The 23,927-nt window shown below is 37.4% G+C and overlaps 2 protein-coding genes across 2 annotated transcripts; both read right to left on the reverse strand.

The window, feature by feature from the left end:
• Positions 1-14: 14 nt before the first annotated feature.
• Mi-2 lies at positions 15-22,349 on the reverse strand. Its single transcript, XM_064066092.1, has 9 exons — positions 22,189-22,349; positions 21,654-21,736; positions 21,482-21,607; positions 21,133-21,426; positions 20,767-21,084; positions 19,525-20,714; positions 9,914-10,254; positions 6,535-9,858; positions 15-563 (listed from the first exon to the last, which is right to left on the reverse strand). The coding sequence occupies exons 1-9, from the start codon at positions 22,223-22,225 to the stop codon at positions 427-429; spliced, it is 5,850 nt and encodes a 1,949-aa protein (XP_063922162.1). The 5' UTR covers positions 22,226-22,349; the 3' UTR covers positions 15-426.
• A 195-nt stretch (positions 22,350-22,544) lies between these two features.
• On the reverse strand, positions 22,545-23,533 carry LOC135136290 (macro domain-containing protein CT2219-like). The gene is made up of 3 exons (XM_064065502.1): positions 23,137-23,533; positions 22,917-23,085; positions 22,545-22,870 (listed from the first exon to the last, which is right to left on the reverse strand). The coding sequence occupies exons 1-3, from the start codon at positions 23,464-23,466 to the stop codon at positions 22,575-22,577; spliced, it is 795 nt and encodes a 264-aa protein (XP_063921572.1). The 5' UTR covers positions 23,467-23,533; the 3' UTR covers positions 22,545-22,574.
• Between the last annotated feature and the right edge of the window lie 394 nt (positions 23,534-23,927).

Genomic DNA, 23,927 nt, shown 5'->3' on the forward strand with positions numbered 1-23,927 from the left:
AAATGAAACCACCGTTGTTGTTGTGTTTACTATTTGCTTACTTAAGGAATGCTGGAGAATAAACATACCAGATAAAAAATCCTACCCCACTTCACAAAAAGTGGATATATTACTATTGCTACCTACAAAGTTACACGAAACATTCACCCTGCGTCCTCATTCCGCAACAGAAAGCACATAACCTAAACAATTCGACTAACGATAAAATAAATACATGATTCATGTCAAATACTTTTGATTTAATGAATCGTTTACTCCATATGCTAAATTCTCTAAAAAAGTACAATGGGGACACAGACTGCCACATAAAAAGAAAATAAATTAAATGCAATTTTGAGGCTAATTCACTAATCCAAATACACCAACAGCCAGACACGTGGAGCTTCTTCTGAGCAAAGTAATTCACTGACGGCTTCCCACGACGCTTTACGACGGGAAACCCGCCGGGGGTTGCCCGGGCACTGAATATTGGGGTCTGAAGTTGGCGAAGTTCGCCGCCGCCGCCGCGAATCCCGGCAGATTGCCTGCGTTGAAGCCTGGCGGGAACTGGCTCATCACTTGTGCTGCAACAAAAAAATCAGTTTTCAAAAATATCGTGTTTGTTTTGATTTGATACAACCCCTGCAATTTTTTATTTTTAAAGATAAACAGTTCTTATTGTTTATGGAATTTTGATGACGCTACCAAGAAAAACCACGAAAACAAAGCTAGTAAAAAAATTGTGGAAGGTTATTTTGACACTACATAAATTTGAAGAAATTTGGCAAAAATGTAAGAAGATTTTCAAGTTAAATTGTAAAATACAATTTTGATTTTTTCTCCAAAAATCTCTATATTTACGGTAAAAAACACGAATTCTAAATTACACATACATGGAGTATGTAGCTCTATAAAATTTAAGAAACATTTGTTCTACAAAATTATAAAATGACATCTTTTTTAGGGGGCTATAAACGAAAAAATGTTGATTAACGATTTACCACGCTTACGATCATCTTAAAAAACTTGTAGGGTTTTAACGCATTTAGTTTTACAATTTCAAAGTTAAATCGTAAAATGTTACACAATTTTGATTTTTTCTCCAAAAATCTGGATGTCTAGGGTGAAAACTCAATACGGATTCATGAATCACACGTGCTGGAGTATAACACCAAAAAAAGAGACAAATTGATAGTAAGTAAAATGGTACGTTTCACCCCACTTTTTTTTTTTATCTATTTAACCTTTTTTACCTGTTTTTTCATCTATTTCAAGTACTTTATCATGTTTTAAGCAAACAGGTCAATTTTGACGTTGCACTTTTTTATTCATCCGACTTGAGATAGGGCGGGTGGGCGGGCCCTATATTTTGCCTTTTTTTTCCTTAATATACATTGTATTCTTTAAACAACAAGAAACTTACAACATGGTTGAAATGGTACACAAATTTTACATTTTAAACATGTTTTAATTTTCATGTTCTGAAAAGAAGTCTACAAATATTAAAAGAAGAAGGCAAAATATAAGCCCGCCCACCCGCCCGATCTCTATTGTGATGATTTTTGTATTCTCCGGGAGGGCGAAGCTTAACTGCAAATCCTTATTTCTATACGAAAAATAAAAAACATGTTTTAAGTTTCATGTTGGGAAAAGAAGTCTATAGATATTGAAAAACAAAAAACCAAAATTTAGGCCCGCCCACCCACCCAATCTTAATTGTGATGATTTTTTAACTGCAAAATACTTATTTCTTTAGAAGAAATTAAAAACATGTGTTTGAGTATCCACTTGTTCAAATAATACTATGTATAATAAAGTCACAATATAAAAAAAGTTTTCGATATCTCGATTTTCAACATTGCAATTTTGGTAATCTTTAAATTGCTGATTTTTCAAATTTTCGATTTTTTAAATTCTAGATTTTTGGATTTTAGATTTTAACCTTTTTGATTTCTTCATTTTTCAGTTCTTCAATTTAACACTTTTTAATTTTACGTTTTTCAGTTTTTTGTTGTTTCTATTTCTCGGTTTTTGGACTTCTCGGTTTTAGAGTTTTAAAATTTTTGATTTTTCGATTTTTCAATTTCCCGATTTATCGAGATTTCGACGTTACGATTGTTCAATTTTTCGTATGAACTACTTAGATTTCTCGACTTCTCAATCTTTTCATGTCTCATTTCTTCAATTAATAGATTTTTCGATGTATCGGTTTTTCGATTTTTAGATTTTCGAGTTTTCCAATTTTTCGATGTCTAGGTTTCTCGATTTTTCGGATTCTCCATTTTTAGATTTTAGGATTAAGCTCCACCCCTCGGCTTACGACGAATAAAAAAAAATCGCCAGAATAGACAGGGCGGGTGGGCGGGGCTTATATTTTGCCTTGTTTTTTCTTAATCTACACAGCCATCGTTTCACAACAAGAAACTTATGGTAGGTACATTTTTACAAGGAAATATGAATTTTGTAATTATGGGGCGGAGCTTGATTCCAAAATCGATATTTACCACCCACCCGCCCTGTCTCAATTGTGATGATTTTTTTATTCGTCGTGAGCCAAGAGGGCGGAGCTTAATTGCAAAATCCGTATTTCTCTACAAGAAATTAAAAACATGTGTTTGAGTATCGTGTTGTTCAAAGGATACTATGTATACTAAGAAATAATGTCACATATAAAAAAAGTTTTTCATATCTCGATTTTTCAATATTTCAATTTTGGGAATCCTTAAATTGCTGGATTTTTAAAATGTTTGATTTTGGATTCTTCAGTTTTTCGACATTTTAATTTTTCGATATATATATTAGATTTTAACCTTTTCGATTTCTCTATTTTTCAGTTCTTAAATTTTACCACTTTTCAATTTTTCAGTATTTTTAATTTTAAGTTTTTCAGTTTTTTTGTTGTTTCTATTTCTCGATTTTTGGACTTTTCGGTTTTAGAGTTTTCAAATTTTCGATTTTTCAATTTCTGAATTTATCGAAATTCCGACGTTTCGAATTTTCAATGTTCAATTTTTCGTATGGGCTATTTCTCTTTCTCGACTTCTCAATCTTTTCATGTTTCAATTTTTCAATTAATAGATTTTCCGATGTCTTGGTTTTTCGATTTTTAGATTTGAGTTTTCCAATTTTTCAATGTCTAGGTTTCTCGGTTTTTCACCTTCTCCATTTTTAGATTTTAGGATTAAGCTCCACCCCTCGGCTTACGAGTAAAAAAAAAATCGCCAGAATAGAGATAGGGCGGGTGGGCGGGGCTTACATTTTGCTTTTCTTTTTTCTTAGTCCACATAGCCATCTTTTCACAACAAGAAACTCATGGTAGGTACATTTTTACAAGGAAATATGGATTTTGCAATTATGAGGCGGAGCTTGATTGCAAAATCGATATTTCCTTATACAAATTTTCCATTTTAAACATGTTTTCAGTTACTTGTCAAAGTAAGTCTACGCATATTAAGAAAAACAAAGGCAAAATGTAGCCCCGCCCACCCGCCCTGCCTTAATTGTGATAATTTTTTTTTATTCGTCGTGAGCCAAGAGGGCGGAGCTTAACTGCAAAATCCGTATTTCTCTACGAAAAATTAATGTTTTGCGTATCGTGTTGTTCAAAGAATATTATGTATATTAAGAAAAAATTAAAGCCAAAGAATAAGCCTCACCCATACCTGCCCTGATCTAAATATGTAGTAATGAAGTTTTCATTCGTTGCCAGACCTAGGGGCGGAGCCTAAATGCAAAATCCATATTTTCCTACAAAAATTTAGCATTTTAAGGGTGGGTGGGTGGGTGGGGATTATATTTTGTCTTTTTTTTTTTAATATATATAGCCATCTTTTCTTGTGTTCAAAGAATACTATGTATACTAAGAAATAGAGTCGCAATATAAAGTGTTCGACATCTTGATTTTTCAACATTTCAATTTTGGGAATCCTTCAATTGCTGGATTTTTCAAATTATAGATTTTTGGATTTTTCAAGTATTCGATTTTTAAAATGCGTGATTTTCGATTGTTCAGTTTTTCGATATATATTTTAGATTTTAAACTTTTCGATTTCTCCATTTTCCAGTTCTTCAATTTTACCACTTTTCAATTTTTCGATATTTTTAATCTTACGTTTTTCAGTTTTTTGTTGTTTCTATTCCTCGATTTTTGACATCTCGGTTTTAGTTTTCAAATTTTCGATTTTTAAAATTTTTGATTTTTCGATTTTTCAATTAATAGATTTTTCGATGTCCCGGTTTTTCGATTTTTCGGCTTCTCGATTTTTAGATTTTAGAATTTTCCAATTTTTCGATGCCTAGGTTTTTCGATTTTTCGGCTTCTCCATTTTTAGATTTTGGGATTTTAGGATTAAACTCCACCCCTCGGCTTACGACCAATAAAAAAAAAATCGCCAGAATAGAGATAGGGCGGGTGGGCGGGGCTTATATTTTGCCTTTTTTTTCTTAATATACATAGCCATCTTTTCATACCAAGAAACTTATGGTATGGGGCGGAACTTGATTGCAAAATCGATATTTCCTTTTACAAATTTTCCATTTTAAACATGTTTTCAGTTACTTGTTGTCGAAATAAGGCTACACATATTAAGAAAAACAAGGGTAAAATGTAGCCCCACCCACCCGCCTTGTCTCAATTGTGATGATTTTTTTAATTCGTCGTGAGCCAAGAGGGCGGAGCTTAACTGCAAAATCCGTATTTCTCGACGAAAAATTAAAAACATATTTTTCAGTATCGTGTTGTTCAAAGAATACCATGTAATTTAATAAAAAATTAAAACCCCACCCATACCTGCCCTAATCTAAATACGCAATAATGAAGTTTCCATTCGTTGCCAGACCTAGGGGCGGAGCTTAAAAGCAAAATCCATATTTTCCTACAAAAATTTACCATTTTAAACACGTTTTAAGTGTCTAAGAATAAAAAAAATTTTTACAATTGAGATAGGGTGGGTGGGCGGGGTTTATATGTTGCCTTTTTTTCTTAATATACATAAGATTTTTTGGACAACACGATACGCAAAATGTTTTTAATTTCTTGTAAAGAAATAAGGATTTTGCAGTTAAACTCTGCCCCCTTGGTTCACGGCGCATAAAAAAAATCATCACAATTGAGACAGGGCGGGTGGGCGGGGCTATATTTTGCCTTTGTTTTTCTTAATATGTGTAGACTTATTTCTACAACAAGTAACTGAAAACATGTTTAAAATGGAAAATTCGTAGAAGGAAATATCGATTTTGCAATCAAGCTCCGCCCCATAATTGCAGAAGCCATATTTTGTGTAAAAATGTACCATAAGTTTCTTGGTATGATAAAATGACTATGTATATTAAGAAAAAAAAAAAAAAAAAGGCAAAATATAAGCCCCGCCCACCCGCACTGTCTCTATTCTGGCGATTTTTTTTTATTCGTCGTAAGCCGAGGGGTGGAGCTTAATCCTAAAATCCCAAAGTCTAAAAATGGAGAAGGCGAAAAACCGAGAAACCTAGACATCGAAAATTTGAAGAATATCGAAAAATTGGACAACTCTAAAATCTAAAAATCGAGAAGCCGAAAAATCGAAACATGAAAAGATTAAGAAGTCGAGAAATCGAAATAGTCCATACGAAAAATTGAACAATCGAAAATTCGAAACGTGGAAAACTCGATAAATCGGGAAATTGAAAACTCGAAAAATCAAAAATTTTAAAAATCGAAAATTTGAAAGCTCTAAAACCGCCAAGTCCAAAAATCGAGAAATAGAAACAACAAGAAACTGAAAAATGGAGAAATCGAAAAGGTTAAAATCTAAAATATATATCGATAATTGAAAAATCCAAAAATCTAGAATTTAAAAAATCGAAAATTTGAAAAATCGGCAGTTTAAAGATTCCCAAAATTGAAATGTTGAAAAATCGAGATATCGAAAACTTTTGTTATATTCTGATTTTATTTCTTAGTATACATAGTATTCTTTGAACAACAGGATACCCAAACACATGTTTTTAATTTCTTGTAAAGAAATAAGTATTTTGCAGTTAAAAAATCATCCCATTTGAGATAGGGCGGGTGGGCGGGCTTATATTTTGCCTTTTTGTTTTAATATGTGCAGACTTCTTTTCACAACAAGAAACTTAAAACATGGTTGAAATGGTACACAAATTTACCATTTTAAACATGTTTTAAGTTTCTTGTTGCGAAAAGATGGCTATGTATATTAAGAAATACAAAAAGACAAAATATAAGCCCCGCCCACCCGCCCCATCTCAATTCTGATGAATGAAAAACTGCAACGTCAGAATTGGCCTGCTTATTTAAAACATGATAAAGTACCTTGAAATAAATGAAAAAACTGGTAAAAAAAGCTTAGATGGAAAAAAAAAATATGAAAAAATACACCTAGTGTTCCATTAAAAAAAATAAAGTTGACGTCATTTCCGTTTCTACCGTAAGTGATAATAAAAATGTGAGGTTGTCATGATGATACAAATTTGCTCAAATAACCACAGGTTTACCTTTCAGAATAAAAAAGTTACAGGGGACACCCTGTATATATAACAATTGCTCGCGCCACTTACCCGTCGTCTGGCTATTACTCGACGACGTCGCCGCCAACCTCGACAAGATGCTCCTCTCCGACATCTGCAGCCTCTGCGCCACCGGCGGGATCCTCGCCAGTGTGGCTGGAAGCCTCGACACGTCCGACTTCATGTCGCTCAACAACTCCTCCAGCTGGTTGAGCACCTTGTGGAGCACCGCGTTCGCGGGCTTGTTACCCGCCAGCGACTCCTTGCTGAGGTGCTGGTGCGACTCCGCCAAACACTCCACTTCGGCGAACCTCGCGTTGAGCGACATCGCCGGATGGTTGGGGTCCTGCGTCAGATTCAAGTACGCAGCCCTCCTCAACTGCTCCTCGATCACCAACGCCTGCTCCAACAACTTAAACCGACGCGCCAGGAACTTATTCTTGATCTCCAAGAAATTCCCCTTCCCCACGTCCATCTTGAACGGCTCGTTGATGATGGCGAAGCGCGCGTCGGCTTGGATGTCCTGCCAGCGACCGTAGCCGTGGGTCACGATCCCCGACAGCAGCCAGTAGTCGTGGCGACGGTGCCAGATTTCGTACTCGCGTCCAGGAGTCGCCGCCTTCTCCTCGTTCAACCAGAGCGTGTGCAACTCGGTGAAACCGCCATCGGCGATGTTGAACATGAAGCGCTTCTTGGTCTCTTCGGGATCCAAAACCTCCTTTTTCTCTTTGGGTTTGTCTTTCTCCTTCTCGTCGACTAGCTCCACGTCTTCGTCTTTCTTCTCCGACTTGGGTTTGTCCTCTTTCTTGTCGGCGTCTTCGGTTTTCACGTCTTTGACTTCGTCCTCTTCTTCTTTAGGCGCCGGTTCTTTGACAGTCGGTTCTTCTTTGTCGCTAGGATCGTCTTTCTTTTCGGACGTTTCTGATTTAGTTTCCTCGCTTTTGGTGTCAGAAGTGGGCTCGGTTTCGCTCGTCTCGGTTGCGGATTTCACCGAATCGCCTTCTTTCTCTTTAGTGGAATCTTCAGGGGTCTTCTCCTTTTCTTTATCGTCGGGTTCTGTTTTGACTTCTTTGTCTTTATCGTCGTTCTCGTCTTTGACTTTCTCCGACTCTTCTTTAATGGGGGCGGGACTGGCGGCGGCGCTTGTCGCCGGGGTGGCACTAGTGCTCGTGGTGGCACTCTTCGGAGTTTCGGCTTCGGCTCCAGGTCCTGATTTATTCTGGTCCATGATGGTCTTCTTGATCACCTCTGGCATGCTATATTCCCCATTGATGTGTTCAAACTCTTGGACTTTCTTTCGAATTAGAGACATTACTCCGATTCTGGTGAGGACGTGCTGCCTGCTTAAACCTTCTCTGGGTACGCCGTCGGCGAAGGTTTCCGCGTTGTCAGCTCCAGGTTCACATAAATGTCGCATGAAGAGCGACACGTACGCTTTGAAGTTCTTCTCAGATTTGCCTCTTAAGTCGCGGACTAACCACTGGGAGTTAAAAGCGTCTTGAGGAGGCATCCCGTACCTCATGATCGCGTTCAAGAAGGCCTTCCTTTGTCTGGCGTTGAAACCCAGGACTTCTATGTTGCCTCCGACTCGAGCCAGAAGCGGTGGCAGAGGCCTATCTCGTTCGTCTTTCCTCTCCATCCTCCTTCTACTGCGACGGTTCAAATCCGTCTCGTTCTTCTCGTCGAAGTCATCGTCCTCTTTATCCTCGTCGGAGCCAGCTGAGAAGTCCGAATTATAATCAGACAGATTCTCTTGCCACGTGCTATCCTCACGTGTGTCCGTGGTCATACCACCGTCGTTGTAATTCACCTGCTTGCGCACTCTTTTCCCTTTACCCAAAGTCCTGGCGATGTCTTCTTGTTGTTGCTCGTAGTGGTGACGCAACAATTTAATCCAGTACGCCGGATCGGTATTCTCCGCCTCTTGTTTGATGATCTCGGTATCCACTTCCTCCTCGTTATCACCTTCCTTCGTGACGTAGCTGGCCACTTTAAACGAACTCAAATACTCATTCGCCCAGTTCTCCTTCTGCTCGATTCCTTCTTTAGTGCGGTCCAGGAGTTCGTTCACGGCTCTATCGTCATAGTGGATGGCTTCGTCCTCCTTACCTTCGTCTTCCTTGAACAACTCCTCCGTACCGAAACGAAGAATATCATCAAGCTCCTGCTTGGTAAAATTAGCACCTTTGCCACCCATTCCAGGTCGCACGACCAAGTGAGTCAACATCATCTTCCGTTTCGCCACCTGGGTGACCCTCTCCTCCACGCTATTCCTAGTCACGAAGCGATAAATCATGACTTTATTAGCCTGACCGATCCTGTGCGCTCTCGAAAAAGCTTGAATATCGTTATGCGGATTCCAATCCGAGTCGTAGATGATGACGGTGTCAGCGGTTGCCAAGTTAATACCCAAACCACCAGCTCTTGTAGACAACAAGAAAACGAACTGCTGGGCACCAGGTGCGTTGAAACGATCAATCGCCTCCTGGCGCAACGTTCCCGTAATCGCACCATCAATCCGTTCATACTTGTACCCTTCCCCCTCGAGGAAGTCCTCAAGAATATCCAACATTTTCGTCATCTGCGAGAAAATCAAAACGCGGTGACCTTGCTCCCGCAAAATCCTCAACATCTTCGACAACAACACCAACTTCCCGGAGGCTTTAATCAAACTCGACATGTCATAGCCGCCGTTGGGTGCAAGCGGCGCTTCTTCCGCAGCCACCGGAAACAAATACGGGTGGTTGCAACACTTCTTCAGATCCATCATGATGTTCAACAAAGACACCGACTGGCCGCCACCTTTCGGGTTCAACGCCTCATAATTCCTCGTCAGAATATACTTATAGTATTTTTTCTGCATCGGCGACAACTCCACTCGCACGATGAATTCGGATTTCGAAGGCATGTTCTTCAAGACGTCGGCTTTCAAACGTCGCAACATGTGCGGACCCAACAACTCGTGCAACTTCTTCACCTGCTCCTCTTTGGAGATATCAGCGAATTCGTTCTGGAAAGTCGCTAAGTCGTTGAATTTCTGACTATTAAGGAAGTTCAAAAGATGGAACAACTCCTCGAGGTTGTTCTGCAGCGGTGTTCCAGTCAGAAGAAGCTTATACTGGATGTTGTAGCTGTTCAAGAGCCGGAAAAACTTCGACTGGTTGCTTTTCAGTCTGTGGGCCTCGTCCACGACGAGCACCGCCCACTCGATGGAGCCGAGACAAGCGGCGTCGATCGAAATCAACTCGTAGCTGGTCAGGAGCACGTTGAATTTAATCGAGTTGGCTTTGACGCGGCAGACGCGCCCGGTCTTACTAATGTTTTCTTCGAAGCTGAACTCGTTCTCGCGAATTACGGCTCGGGAATCTTTGTCGCCTGGAAATAAACGTGGTGAAGACACCGGTCACTGCTTTCGCCGGATTATATTTACCGACGTAAGTGATGACGTAGAAATCGGGCGCCCAGGTTTCGAATTCTCGTTCCCAGTTGATGATGGTGGATAAGGGGACGCTCACGAGGAAAGGGCCCTTGCAGTGACCCTCTTTGTACAACGAGTACAGGAAAGTTATGGTCTGGATGGTTTTCCCGAGACCCATCTCGTCAGCCAGGATGGTGTCGATACCTTGACCCCAAGAGTACCGCAGCCAGTTGAGACCTTCGAGCTGGTAGTTGTGGAGTTGCATGCCGCATTCGTCGAGATAATTCGGCTGTTTGTCCAGTTTTTTCTTCAGGTCGGTGGTGGGCTTGTCTGGGGGTGGGGTATAACGACGCCTGAAAAAAAAATGGTCGTAACAGAACTTCTTCAATAAAATATATTGTCTGATTCATTAATTTTTTTCAGTCACCCTGTATAAACAAATCTAAAAAATTGGTCGAAGATTATTTCGACAGAACTTCCCTTGTCCCAATTTTTGTTTGAATTTTTCAGTTCTTCAATTTTTTATTTTTTTCTTCTGGTTTTCAAGTATAAAATTTTCAATTTTCCAATTTTTGGATATTTCAGTTTTCAGATTTCGCAATAATTTTTCTAATTGCAATTTCTCGAGTTTTCAATTTCTCACTTTTTGGATATTTCATTTTTTTTTTGTTAGTACTTGCTAAGATAAGGCTGATTTTAACAAATCACATACCCTCTAAGAAGGTAGAGGGCGGGTGGGCGGGCCTAGTACGTGCCAAGATAAAACTAATTTTGGCAAATCACATACCTTCCAAGAAAATAGAGGGTTTATACTGACTTATTTTTTCACATACTCGATTTTTCAGTTTTCCGTTTCTTCAATTTTCCAATTTTTGGTTGTTTCAGTTTTCAGATTTTGCAATTTATCAATTTGCAATTTCTTGAGTTTTCAATTTTAATTTCTCACTTTTTGGATTTTTGATTTTTCGTTTCTTCAATTTTTCGATTTGGAATTTTTCAATTTTTAATTTTTTTTGTTAGTCCTTGCTAAGAGTGATTTTAGCAAATCACATTGTCTCTAAGAAGAGAGACGGCGGGTGGACGGGCCTAGTACATGCTAAGATAAAACTAATTTTGGCAAATCACATACCTTCCGAGAAAATAGAGGGTGGGTGGGCGGGGCTAGTACTTGCCGAGATAAGATCGAATAATATTCAGGTTAGTCACTAGAATGAAGAGGATGTGGGCGGGGCTACTGCTTGCTTATAAAGATCTTTAGAAAAACCCAAACTCAGCTCCGCCCACTTCTTGTCTCCATTTCACTGACTTATTTTATTTACTGTAAAATGTCAATTGAAATCTAATTTAACAAGCCAAAGAATCTAAGATTTAAAACAAAGTAAAAAGGGGCCCCTCCCACCCACCCTTATTCCGTTTTCATCATCATTTTTATTGGCTCTGAAGAAAGAATTTCACGAATTTTCAATTTTCCAACTTTTGATTTTTTCAATTTTTATATTTGTCAATTTTTCGGTTTTTTACTTTACTTATTTTTTCAATTTTATTTTACTCAGTTTCTCGTTTGTTCAATTTTTGGATTTGCAATTTTTCATTTTTTTTTGTTTTTTTCATTTTTAAGACATGCGACTCGTCGAGTTCTCATTTTTCAATTTTTCGGTTTTTAGATGTTCCAATTTTTGATGTTTCACTTTTCGAATTTTGCAGTTTTTCTATTTGCAATTTCTCGAGTTTTCGTTTCTTCAGTTTTTCGATTTGCCATTTTTCCACTTTTCAAGTTTAAAATTTTCAATTTTCAAATTTGGATTTTTTCAATATTTATACGTATTTTGCAATTTTTTGTTTTTTATTTTCGTAATTTTTTCACATACTCGATTTTTCAGTTTTCCGTTTCTTCAATTTTCCAATTTTTGGTTGTTTCAGTTTTCAGATTTTGCAATTTATCAATTTGCAATTTCTTGAGTTTTCAATTTTAATTTCTCACTTTTTGGATTTTTGATTTTTCGTTTCTTCAATTTTTCGATTTGGAATTTTTCAATTTTTAATTTTTTTTGTTAGTCCTTGCTAAGACTGATTTTAGCAAATCACATTGTCTCTAAGAAGAGAGAGGGCGGGTGGGCGGGCCTAGTACATGCTAAGATAAAACTAATTTTGGCAAATCACATACCTTCCGAAAAAATAGAGGGTGGGTGGGCGGGGCTAGTACTTGCCAAGATAAGATCGAATAATATTCAGGTTAGTCACTAGAATGAAGAGGATGTGGGCGGGGCTACTGCTTGCTTATAAAGATCTTTAGAAAAACCCAAACTCAGCTCCGCCCACTTCTTGTCTCCATTTCACTGACTTATTTTATTTACTGTAAAATGTCAATTGAAATCTAATTTAACAAGCCAAAGAATCTAAGATTTAAAACAAAGTAAAAAGGGGCCCCTCCCACCCACCCTTATTCCGTTTTCATCATCATTTTTATTGGCTCTGAAGAAAGAATTTCACGAATTTTCAATTTTCCAACTTTTGATTTTTTCAATTTTTATATTTGTCAATTTTTCGGTTTTTTACTTTACTTATTTTTTCAATTTTATTTTACTCAGTTTCTCGTTTGTTCAATTTTTGGATTTGCAATTTTTCATTTTTTTTTGTTTTTTTCATTTTTAAGACATGCGACTCGTCGAGTTCTCATTTTTCAATTTTTCGGTTTTTAGATGTTCCAATTTTTGATGTTTCACTTTTCGAATTTTGCAGTTTTTCTATTTGCAATTTCTCGAGTTTTCGTTTCTTCAGTTTTTCGATTTGCCATTTTTCCACTTTTCAAGTTTAAAATTTTCAATTTTCAAATTTGGATTTTTTCAATATTTATACGTATTTTGCAATTTTTTGTTTTTTATTTTCGTAATTTTTTCACATACTCGATTTTTCAGTTTTCCGTTTCTTCAATTTTCCAATTTTTGGTTGTTTCAGTTTTCAGATTTTGCAATTTATCAATTTGCAATTTCTTGAGTTTTCAATTTTAATTTCTCACTTTTTGGATTTTTGATTTTTCGTTTCTTCAATTTTTCGATTTGGAATTTTTCAATTTTTAATTTTTTTTGTTAGTCCTTGCTAAGACTGATTTTAGCAAATCACATTGTCTCTAAGAAGAGAGAGGGCGGGTGGGCGGGCCTAGTACATGCTAAGATAAAACTAATTTTGGCAAATCACATACCTTCCGAAAAAATAGAGGGTGGGTGGGCGGGGCTAGTACTTGCCAAGATAAGATCGAATAATATTCAGGTTAGTCACTAGAATGAAGAGGATGTGGACGGGGCTACTGCTTGCTTATAAAGATCTTTAGAAAAACCCAAACTCAGCTCCGCCCACTTCTTGTCTCCATTTCACTGACTTATTTTATTTACTGTAAAATGTCAATTGAAATCTAATTTAACAAGCCAAAGAATCTAAGATTTAAAACAAAGTAAAAAGGGGCCCCTCCCACCCACCCTTATTCCGTTTTCATCATCATTTTTATTGGCTCTGAAGAAAGAATTTCACGAATTTTCAATTTTCCAACTTTTGATTTTTTCAATTTTTATATTTGTCAATTTTTCGGTTTTTTACTTTACTTATTTTTTCAATTTTATTTTACTCAGTTTCTCGTTTGTTCAATCTTTCGATTTGCAATTTTTCATTTTTTTTTTGTTTTTTTTTCATTTTTAAGAAATGCGACTCGTCGAGTTCTCATTTTTCAATTTTTCAGTTTTTAGATGTCCAATTTTTGATGTTTCAGTTTTCGAATTTTGTAATTTTTCTATTTGCAATTTCTCGAGTTTTCGTTTCTTCAGTTTTTCGATTTGCCATTTTTCCAGTTTTCAAGTTTAAAATTTTCAATTTTCAACCTTTGGATTTTTTCAATAATTATACATATTTTGCAATTTTTCGTTTTTTATTTTCGTAATTTTTCCACATACTCGATTTTTCAGTTTTCCGTTTGTTCAATTTCATTTTCTTCGAGTTTTCATTTTTAAATTTTTGAGTTTTTCATTTTTCCAATTTTTGGATGTTTCAGTTTTCAGATTTTGCAATTTATCAATTTGCAATTTCTTGAGTTTTCAATTTTAATTTTTCACTTTTTGCATTTTTGATTTTTCGTTTCTTCAATTTTTCGATTTGGAATTTTTCAATTTTTATTTTTTTTTGTTAGTCCTTGCTAAGACTGATTTTAGCAAATCACATAGCCTCTAAGAAGGGGCGGGTGGGCGGGCCTAGTACATGCTAAGATGAAACTAATTTTGGCAAACCACATACCTTCCGAGAAAATAAAGGGTGGGTGGGCGGGGCTAGCACTTGTCAAGATAAGATCGAATAATATTCAGGTTAGTCACTGGAATGAAGAGGATGTGGGCGGGGCTACTGCTTGCTTATAAAACTCTTTAGAAAAACCTAAACGCAGCCCCGCCCACTTCTTGTCTCCATTTCACTGACTTACTTTATTTACTGTAAAATGTGAAATGAAATCTTATTTTAACAAGCGGTAGAATCTAAGATTTAAAACAAAGTAAAATCAGGCCCCTCCCACCCGCCCTTATTCCGTTTTCATCATACATTTTTATTGGCTCTGAAGAAAGACTTTCACAAGTTTTCAATTTTCCAACTTTTGATTTTTTTATATGTATTTGGCAATTTTTCGATTTTTATTTTAGTTATTTTTTCAATTTTATTTTCTTTAGATTCCCGTTTGTTCAATTTTTCGAGTCTTCATTTTAAAATTTTTCGGTTTTTCTATGTTCCAATTTTTTGATGTTCCAGTTTTCAGATTTTGCAATTTTTCTATTTGCAATTTCTCGAGTTTTCAATTTTTAATTTCTCACTTTTTGGATTTTTGCAATTTTTCGGTTTTTTTTTTCGTTATTGTTTCACTTACTCGATTTTTCAGTTTCCCGTTTCTTTAATTTTTCGATTTGCAAATTTTCAATTTTAAATTTTTTTTGTTTCTTCATTTTTAAGATAGGCGACCCTTTGAGTTTTCATTTTTAAAATTTTCAGTTTTTCGATTTTCCAATTTTTGGATGTTTCAGTTTTCAGATTTTACAAATTTTTCTATTTGCAATTTCTTGAGTTTTCAATTTTTAATTTCTCACTTTTTGGATTTTCGATTTTTTGATTTGGAATTTTTCAATTTTTATTATTTTGTTTGTTAGTCCTTGCTAAGATAAGACTGATTTTGGCAATCACATGCCCTCCAAGAAGATAAAGGGCGGGTGGGCGGGCCTAGTACATGCGAAGATAAAACTAATTTTGGCAAATCACATACCTTCCAAGAAAGCAGAGGGTGGGTGGGCGGGGCAAGTACTTGCCAAGATAAAATCGAATAATATTAAGAGCAGTCACTGGAATGAAGAGGGGGTCGGTGGGTGGAGTTACTGCTTGCTTATAAAACTCTTTTTAGAAAGCCTAAACTCAGCCCCGCCCACTTCTTGTCTCCATTTCACTGACTTATTTTATTTAAAAATGTGAAATGAAATCTTATTTTAACAAACGATAGAATCTAAGATTTAAAACAAAGTAAAATCAGGCCCCTCCCACCCACCCTTATTCCGTTTTCATTATACATTTTTATTGGCTCTGAAGAAAGAATTTGACGAGTTTTCAATTTTCCAACTTTTGATTTTTTTTTATATTTGGCAATTTTTCGATTTTTATTTTAGTTATTTTTTCAATTTTATTTTCTTCAGTTTTTCGTTTGTTCAATTTTTCCAGTTTTCATTTTTTAATTTTTCGGTTTTTCTATGTTCCAATTTTTGGATGTTCCAGTTTTCGGATTTTGCAATTTCTCGAGTTTTCAATTTTTAATTTCTCACTTTTTGGATTTTTGCAATTTTTCGTTTTTTTTTCGTTATTGTTTCACTTACTCGATTTTTCAGTTTCCCGTTTCTTCAATTTTTTGATTTGCAAATTTTCAATTTTTCATTTTTTTTTTGTTTCTTCATTTTTAAGAGAGGCAACCCTTCGAGTTTTCATTTTTTAATTTTTGATTTTCCAATTTTTGGATGTTTCAGTTTTCAGATTTTGCAAATTTTTCTATTTGCAATTTCTTGAGTTTTCAATTTTTAATTTCTCACTTTTTGGATATTCGATTTTTCGATTTGGAATTTTTCAATTTTTATTTTTTTTGTTTGTTAGTCGTCCTTGCTAAGATAAGACTAATTTTAGCAAATCACATACCCTCTAAGAGAGAGGGCGGGTGGGCGGGCCTAGTACATGTTAAGATAAAACTAATTTTGGCAAATCACATACCTCCGCCCACTTCTTGTCTCCATTTCACTAACTTATTTTATTTACTGTAAAATGTCAATTGAAATCTAATTTAACAAGCCAAAGAATCCAAGATTTAAAAACAAAGTAAAAAGGGGCCCCTCCCACCCACCCTTATTCCGTTTTCATCATTTTTATTGGTTCTGAAAAAAGAATTTTACGAATTTTCAATTTTCCAACTTTTGATTTTTTCAATTTTTATATTTGTCAATTTTTCGGTTTTTTACTTTATTTATTTTTTCAATTGTAAGATAAGCGACCCTTCGAGCTTTCATTTTTAAAATTTTCAGTTTTTCGATTTTCCAATTTTTCGATGTTTCAGTTTTCAGATTTTGCAATTTTTCTATTTGCAATTTCTTAAGTTTTTAATTTTTAATTTCTGGATTTTCGATTTGCCATTTTTCGAGTTTTCAAGTTTAATATTTTTAATTTTTAACTTTGATTTTTGCAATTTGTCGGATTTTATTTTCGTTATTTTTTCACTTGCTCGATTTTTCAGTTTTCCGTTTCTTCAATTTTTCGATTTGCAAGTTTTCAATTTGTCATTTTTTTTTTGTTTCTTTCTTTTTTAAGATAGGCGACCCTTCGAGTTTTCATTTTTAAAATTTTCAGTTTTTCTATTTGCAGTTTCTTAAGTTTTCAATTTTTAATTTCTGGATTTTCGATTTTTCGTTTCTTCAATTTTTCGATTTGGAATTTTTCAGTTTTTAATTTTTAATTTTTTTGTTGTTAAGCTAAGATAAGGCTGATTTTAGCAAATCACATAGCCTCTAAGAAGAGAGAGGGCGGGTGGGCGGGCCTAGTAGATGCCAAGATAAAACTAATTTTGGCAAATCACATACCTTCCAAGAAAATAGAGGGTGGGTGGGCGGGGCTAGTACTTGCCAAGATAAGATCGAATAATATAAATAATATAAAATAGGGGGTCGGTGGGTGGAGTTACCGCTTGCTTATGAAACTCTTTTTAGAAAAACCTAAACTCAGCTCCGCCTATTTCTTGTCACTTGCGTCTAATTTAACAAGTGGTAGAGTCTAAGATTTAAAACAAAGTAAAAAAAGGCCCCTCCCACCTACCTTTATTCCATTTACATCATTGATTTTTATTGGTTCTGGAGAAAATTTTTTGCGAGTTTTCAATTTTTCATTTTTCAATTTTAAAATTATAAAATCGAAAGAAATATTGAAAAAATTAAGGAATTGTAAAAAGGAAAAATAGTGTTATGAAATCGAGAAATGAAAATCAAAAAATCGAGAATATGAAAAAATAAGAATCAAGAACTTGAAAACAAAAAATTCTAATATCAAAAAATTCATGGAAGGTAAATACGTTTCATTTATTTGAGCCACCTGTTTGAGCAAGTCTAAAAAAATTAATGCAGTGATAAATCACAAGTAGAAACTCATCACATTTTGGGTAGAATTTATTTGGCAAAATTTTGAGATGACGCCATCATTTTTTTTTTTTTTTTTAATGGAAAGAAACACATATTTACCATGTTCACAATAACTTTGAAACGTCTGCAAGATTTCAAAGTATTCAGTTTTGCAATTCTTGATTTATTCAATAAAATAAATTGACTGATTCATTAATTTTTTTGAGTCACCCTGTATAAGCAAATCTAAAATATTGGTCGAAGATTATTTCGACAGAACTTCCGTGGCCTCGATTTTTTGCTTGAATTTTTCAATTCTTCAATTTTTCAGTTTTTTTTTCTTCAATATTTCGAGTTTTCACGTTTAAAATTTTCAATTTTCCGACTTTCGATTTTTTCAAGTTTTCGGTTTTGTATTTTCGTTATTTTTTCACTTATTGGGTTTTTTAGTGTTTCGATTTAATTTTTTTGTTTTTTCAGTTTCTCGTTTCTTCAATTTTTCGATTTGCAATTTTTATTTTTTTCTTGTTTTTTCATTTTTAAGATATGCGACTCGAGTTTTTATTTCTAATTTTTTTAGTTTTTCGATGTTCCAATTTTTGGGTGTTTCAGTTTTCAGACTTTGCAATTTTTCTATTTGCAATTTCTCGACTTTTCAATTTTTAATTTCTCACTTTTTGGATTTTTCAATTTTTCGAATAGCAATTTTTCATTTTTTTTTTTGTTATTACTTGCTAAGATAAGGCTGATTTTAGCAAATCGCATATTGTCTAAGAAGATAGAGGGCGGGTGGGCGGGCCTAGTATATGCTAAGATAAAACTAATTTTGGCAGATCACATACCCTGTAAGAAAATAGAGGGTGGGTGGGCGGGGCTAGTACTCGTCAAGATAAGACTGAAAAATATTAAGAATAGTCATCCTCCCACTCACCCTTATTAAAAAAGCTCCCCTCCCACCCACCCTTATTCCGTTTTCATCATTCATTCTTATTGGCTCTGAAGAAATAAATTTCACGAGTTTTCAATTTTTCATTATTAAATTTTTGGATTTTTCAATTTTAAAATTATAAAATCGAAAGAAAAATTGAAAAAATAAAGGAATTATAAAAATGAAAAATTGTGAAGAAATCTTGAAAATGAAAATAAAGAAATCGAAAGTTTGAAAAACAAAAATCAAGAAATTGAGGAAACGAAAAATTGAAAATGAAAAAACGAAAAATTGTGATATCGACAATTTAAAATCGAAGAAAAAGGAAAAACGAAAAATTCTAATATAAAAAAAAACTGAAATCCCGCTTTTTCAAAAAATTATGAATGACAAGTAAAAACTCATCATACTTTGCACATTTTGGGTAGAATCTATTCGGCAAAATTTTGAGACTGTGTCATCATTTGGGGGGGGGGGGGGGGGGGGAATAAACAGACATGTTGATTAAACATTTACCATGCTTACAATTCAAAGTTTTCAGTTTTCTTTATTTAACGAAGATTTTTTTTTGAGTCATCCTGTATAAGCAAATCCAAAAAATATGAATGGAATGATAAATCACACGTACAGACTCATCGTATTTTGAACACTTTAGGTAGGATTTATTCGGCAAAATTTTGAGCTGACGTCATCAATTTTTGAAGGGGATAAGCAAATATACTTTGATTAAGAATTTATCATGGTTATCATAACTTTAAAACATCTGCAAAATTTCAACGCATTCGGTTTTGCAGATTCAAAATTAAATTGCAAAATGTTTCATAATTTTGATTTTTTTCCAAAAATCTGGACGTTTCGGGTAAAAACTCAACACGGCGTCATAAACTACATGTGTAGGACTATGTTATTTTATACAAATTAACACCCATTTACTTAAAAATATTTTGAAATTATTACGATAATCTTAAAACGTTTGCAAGAAAATAAATAAAATTGAACTCGGATTCATAAACCACTAAATGTGACGAATAACTTACGCCGTCGTTCGATCTTCATCGTCCATCAACTCCCGAGCCTTCGACTTCTTCCCTTTGCCCTTTTTCCCCTTGTTGACGGAAACGGAGCTGGTGCAGGCCGCCCTCAAATCCATGTAGTACTCAATAGCCTGCTTCAAACCCACAATCTCGTCGTTTTCTTCCTCCCACGTGGCCAAATCATACGACAACTCCCTCCACTTCACCAGGTACAAACAGCGTCCATCTTTCATATTTCTATGGTTAATAATCCGGTGAACCACCAACCACTCGGGCTTGATCCCGTATCTGTAGAACCTCTCCTCCAGCTCGCGATCTTTGCAGTCGCTCCCCAAGCTCAACAGCCGCTTCGAGCGCTGATCCATCTCATCCAAACACTCATCCATCTTCGGCGGCTCCTCCATGTCGTACTTGCGCACGAAATTCCTATACAGAAGCGGATGATTGACCTCCAGCTGCAGCTCCGACACCCAGCTGCAATGCCAATGTGAATACTCCGCCCACTTGACGAAGAACTCCCTATGGTGCTTCTTCTTCTTCTTCCCGTTGCTATCGCCATTGGAATCGTCTTCCACCCACCTCCAGGTGAACAATTTCGCTACTTTACCTTTCAGCGGCGGACAACTACACCGAGGACACTTCCAATCCCCGTCCGGGATCTCCACCAGCGGCGGGTTCAAGCAATGCGTGTGATACGCAGACGGACACGAGTCGCAGCACAGCAACTCGCCGCCGTCTTTGCAGATGCGACAGAACTCCTGGTGCTCGTCGTCGTCCTGCTCCGCAGGACCTTCGTTCTCGCAGTGGGGACAGCTCCACTTGCCTTCGGGGGTGTCCTCGAGCTCGGGGTCGAGACAGACCAAGTGGTAGGCGCGCGGACAGGTGTCGCAGAGGATGATCTCGCCGCCTTGTTGACACACCTCGCAGTAGTCCTGGTGCTCGTAGGGTTCTTCTTCGGGCTTGCCGCCCGCCTTCTTGTTCTTCTTCTTTTTGGCTTTGTTGCCGAATTTCGTCTTGGCTTTCCGGCGGGGCTGCGGCGGATCGTCGGGGGACTCAGACGGGCCGGCTTCCTCGCCGACGGCGGCTGCGGAGGCGGCGTTCGCTTTGCGCTCGTCGGCTTCCTGGAGCATCTGCTCGAACTCGGCGTCTGAGTCGCGGTCGGAGCCGGCGCCACTCCCGTCGCCTTCCTCCTCCTAGAAACAATTCTGCGTCCAGACTACCCTGATTTATTTATAGAAAACTCACCGAACTGCCGCGCTTCCGCTTGCCGAGTTTGATTTTCAAAGTAGGCACCTTGGAGGCTTTTTTCGACGATTTTTTCCCCCGTCCGCTGCGCTTCTTTTTAATTTTGGAATCGTCGTCGTCGTCGTCATCGTCTTCGTCGTCGAAGGCTTCCGACTCCGGTTTTTCTTTGACGGCTCTGGGGCGACCGGGCTTCGGGTAGTCGGCTTCTGGGACCGCCGCGGCTGCAGACTCATTATTATCCGTCTGTAAATTAGGATTAATGTTTGAGAATTCGCGCCATTTAGCTGCCACCAGCATCATCAATTTGGACATAGGAACCTGCAACAATCTCATTAAAATTTAGCCTGATTTTGCGAATTTGAGTACTTTGGGGTTCTCTTTAGTAAGCAAAGGTCGCACGTGTTGTTGAAAAAGTTTATAAGTGGTGAGATTCTGAAAATCAGTCTCAGTGTACTCCAAATCCACGTCGGTTAGACCGAAAGTAGAGCACACTTCTTCGATGGTGGGCATTCCAGTCCCCGTCGTCGAAGTGGTCTCTTGCGCTGGAGTAGATGGTGTCGATGGGTGTTTGGTGGAACTGCGGGACTTGCGCCCCTTTTTGCTGGTGGCATAGTCGGAGTCTCCAGCCCCGTTATCATCGTCGAGGTGGAAGTCGCTTTCCTAGAAAAAAACCATCAACTAATCCTGCGCTATGAGTTTGAATTTGGATATTTACATCCCCGCTGTCATTTTTCCGTTTCTTCTTTTTCTTCTTTCCTTTTTTCTCCTCGCCTCTCGCTTTCCGCTTCTTGCCCTTCTTCTTCTTGCGGGCGTCCTCGGGCTCGTAGTCGTCGTCTTCGTCCTGCAACTAAAATTAGCCCAGTCCGAAGCCACTGGCGCATATTCACCTCGTGCTTGATGGGGGCCTCGTCGGACTCGGGCTCGTTGTCCACCGCGTCCCCGCCGGCCTCCTCGGGCGCCTCGTCCTCCCCTGCAAGCCCAAACAAAAATCATGTGCGAGCCATGTGGACAGTGGTCAGCGTGATCATAACAAAATTTTGGAGGGAAAATATGAAATTTCTAACCCCAAAACGCCCGGACGCATTTTCAACGGAAACTCTAATTTGCAATCTGCCAATCTCTTTGTTTGATGGCCTCCATTTTGTTAAGGGTCAGGATATGCCCGCGCGCTGTCACAAAAATAATGAAAACCTGCCTCCCCCTCGCCCCGCGCCTAATATAACTGATTACCAGGTTATAATTATTCATTTTTGTGGCGCCCGGGGGGCGACTTGGCGCCGTTTGGGGCCACAGGGGGCTGCACGAAGGTGTGGGGAGGCGTTCTGGAGAGTTTGTTTTAATTTGGAGGTGTTACGAGGAAAAGACACGAGTTTGAAGTCGGCTTAGATTCGCACCTAGGCACCGGCGACGACGCGAACTTACCGGCGTAAGAGTCCTCGACTTCTTCGTCGGACGCCATCAGACACCGCACTTAACTGTATTTACAACTAATGGCCAGTTTTTATTCAAGAAAATCCACAAGAAATTAACTTTGCACGGCTTTTCTTACGTATAGTTGTTCTTTCCCTCACTTCACTCTTATCCCCTCCTCGACAATGTTGCCAATGGCGCATGTGTCAAAGAGTTTCCCGAATTAAAAAACCCCAAACGAGTTCTAGCGGTGTCTTTGTTGTACACGTCACGCGAGACGGAGTTCATCTTCGTCTACATCTCACCGCATTATTAAAATTTATTATTAAAATGGAATCTGTGTAAAGCAGGAAAGGAGATCAAAACAATCGAACTCGAACGATTTATTTAAACGAAAATTATTTCACAGGGAAATACGACTGAAGAGCCCCTTCGTACACGCGCTCATCCTCTGGTAAAAACACGCAAAAAATTACTCGCTCCACTTCATCAGCGTGACTCTCCAAGTGTTTTCGTACTTCTGAAATGGCCACATGAGCCGCCGGTTCTATGGGGTACCCATAAATCCCAGTGGAAATACAAGGAAACGCAATGCTTTTCAATTTCTTGTCTAACATTATCTTCAAACTATTTTTATAGCAGTTCTGGAGCAGACCTGGCTTTTCACCCCTGGGTCCAACTGTGTGAATCACATCTACAACAAACCGTTACAAACTGAACCCCCATCTCCGCTCACGTACATTTTGCAGGAAGCTTATAGCCACCACTAATTTTAGCGTCTCCGGTTTCACACCCCCGAAGACTTTTACACTCTTCCAAAAGTAGCGGTCCTGCCGCTCTGTGAATAGCCCCATCGACGCCGCCGCCCCCCATGAGACTAGAGTTAGCAGCATTGACAATAGCGTCCACCTACAACCCCCCATTAACTTTGTTCTTGCTCTTGAGTGACAATATCATTACCTCTAATTTCGTGATATCACCTTGAAATAGTGAGATTTTCTCTCGAAGGGTTTCATTCAACGAATCGTCCATTGTAAAGTCGAGTTTTGCTGCTATTTTCTTCGCCAGAGATTCTTTTTTGGCGTATTCTTGCCAAGTAGGGATGTCTTTTAATTGTGTGTACGATTTATACAATTCACGTTTGTTTTCTAACGACATTCCTAGAAATTTGTCTTTTTCTTCTTGCCACTTGCTCATTTTTAAATTTTTAACGCCACTGAAGTCCCGTAACGAAAACTTCCCCAAAACGTTAACCGTAGTTTTTATTTTTTGACAAGTGCGCATTGCCATTGTGGTTAGGTTGTGCCGGTTGGATAGGCAACCAGTTATACATGGCTGTAAGTCGTGTGGTGGTTTTCACTGATTTAAACGGGTTTTTTAACCCAATGGGTGTTATTAAAATTCTGTGAAGCTACTTTTTCGTATTCTAGGAACTAAGAAATGTCGACGAGACATGAAATTCGTCAAATTATAATACTTGCTTAGCCTTGAAATGTAACGATTTTTTAATCTCTTTGGACAAACATCTGCTCTATACAAAACCGTGTTTGTATCTGTAACAGATTTTTCAATGCACATAGTACATTTGTCGAGTGCAAACTATCAGTGTTATCGAATCAGATATGGGTTATTATTTTCTAGCTAATCTGTAAATTTGACCAACTAAGGAAATAACTACTTACCTTCGAGTAAGAAAACGTTCCAGAATAACGCACGAGTGCTTATTTCCTTTTTTTTAAATTAGGTTATTC

Source organism: Zophobas morio, unplaced genomic scaffold, assembly GCF_036711695.1.
Source record: "Zophobas morio isolate AGI-343-1 ecotype UQ-CSIRO unplaced genomic scaffold, CSIRO_AGI_Zmor_V1 ptg000026l, whole genome shotgun sequence".
Classification (NCBI taxonomy): Eukaryota; Metazoa; Arthropoda; class Insecta; order Coleoptera; family Tenebrionidae; genus Zophobas; species Zophobas morio.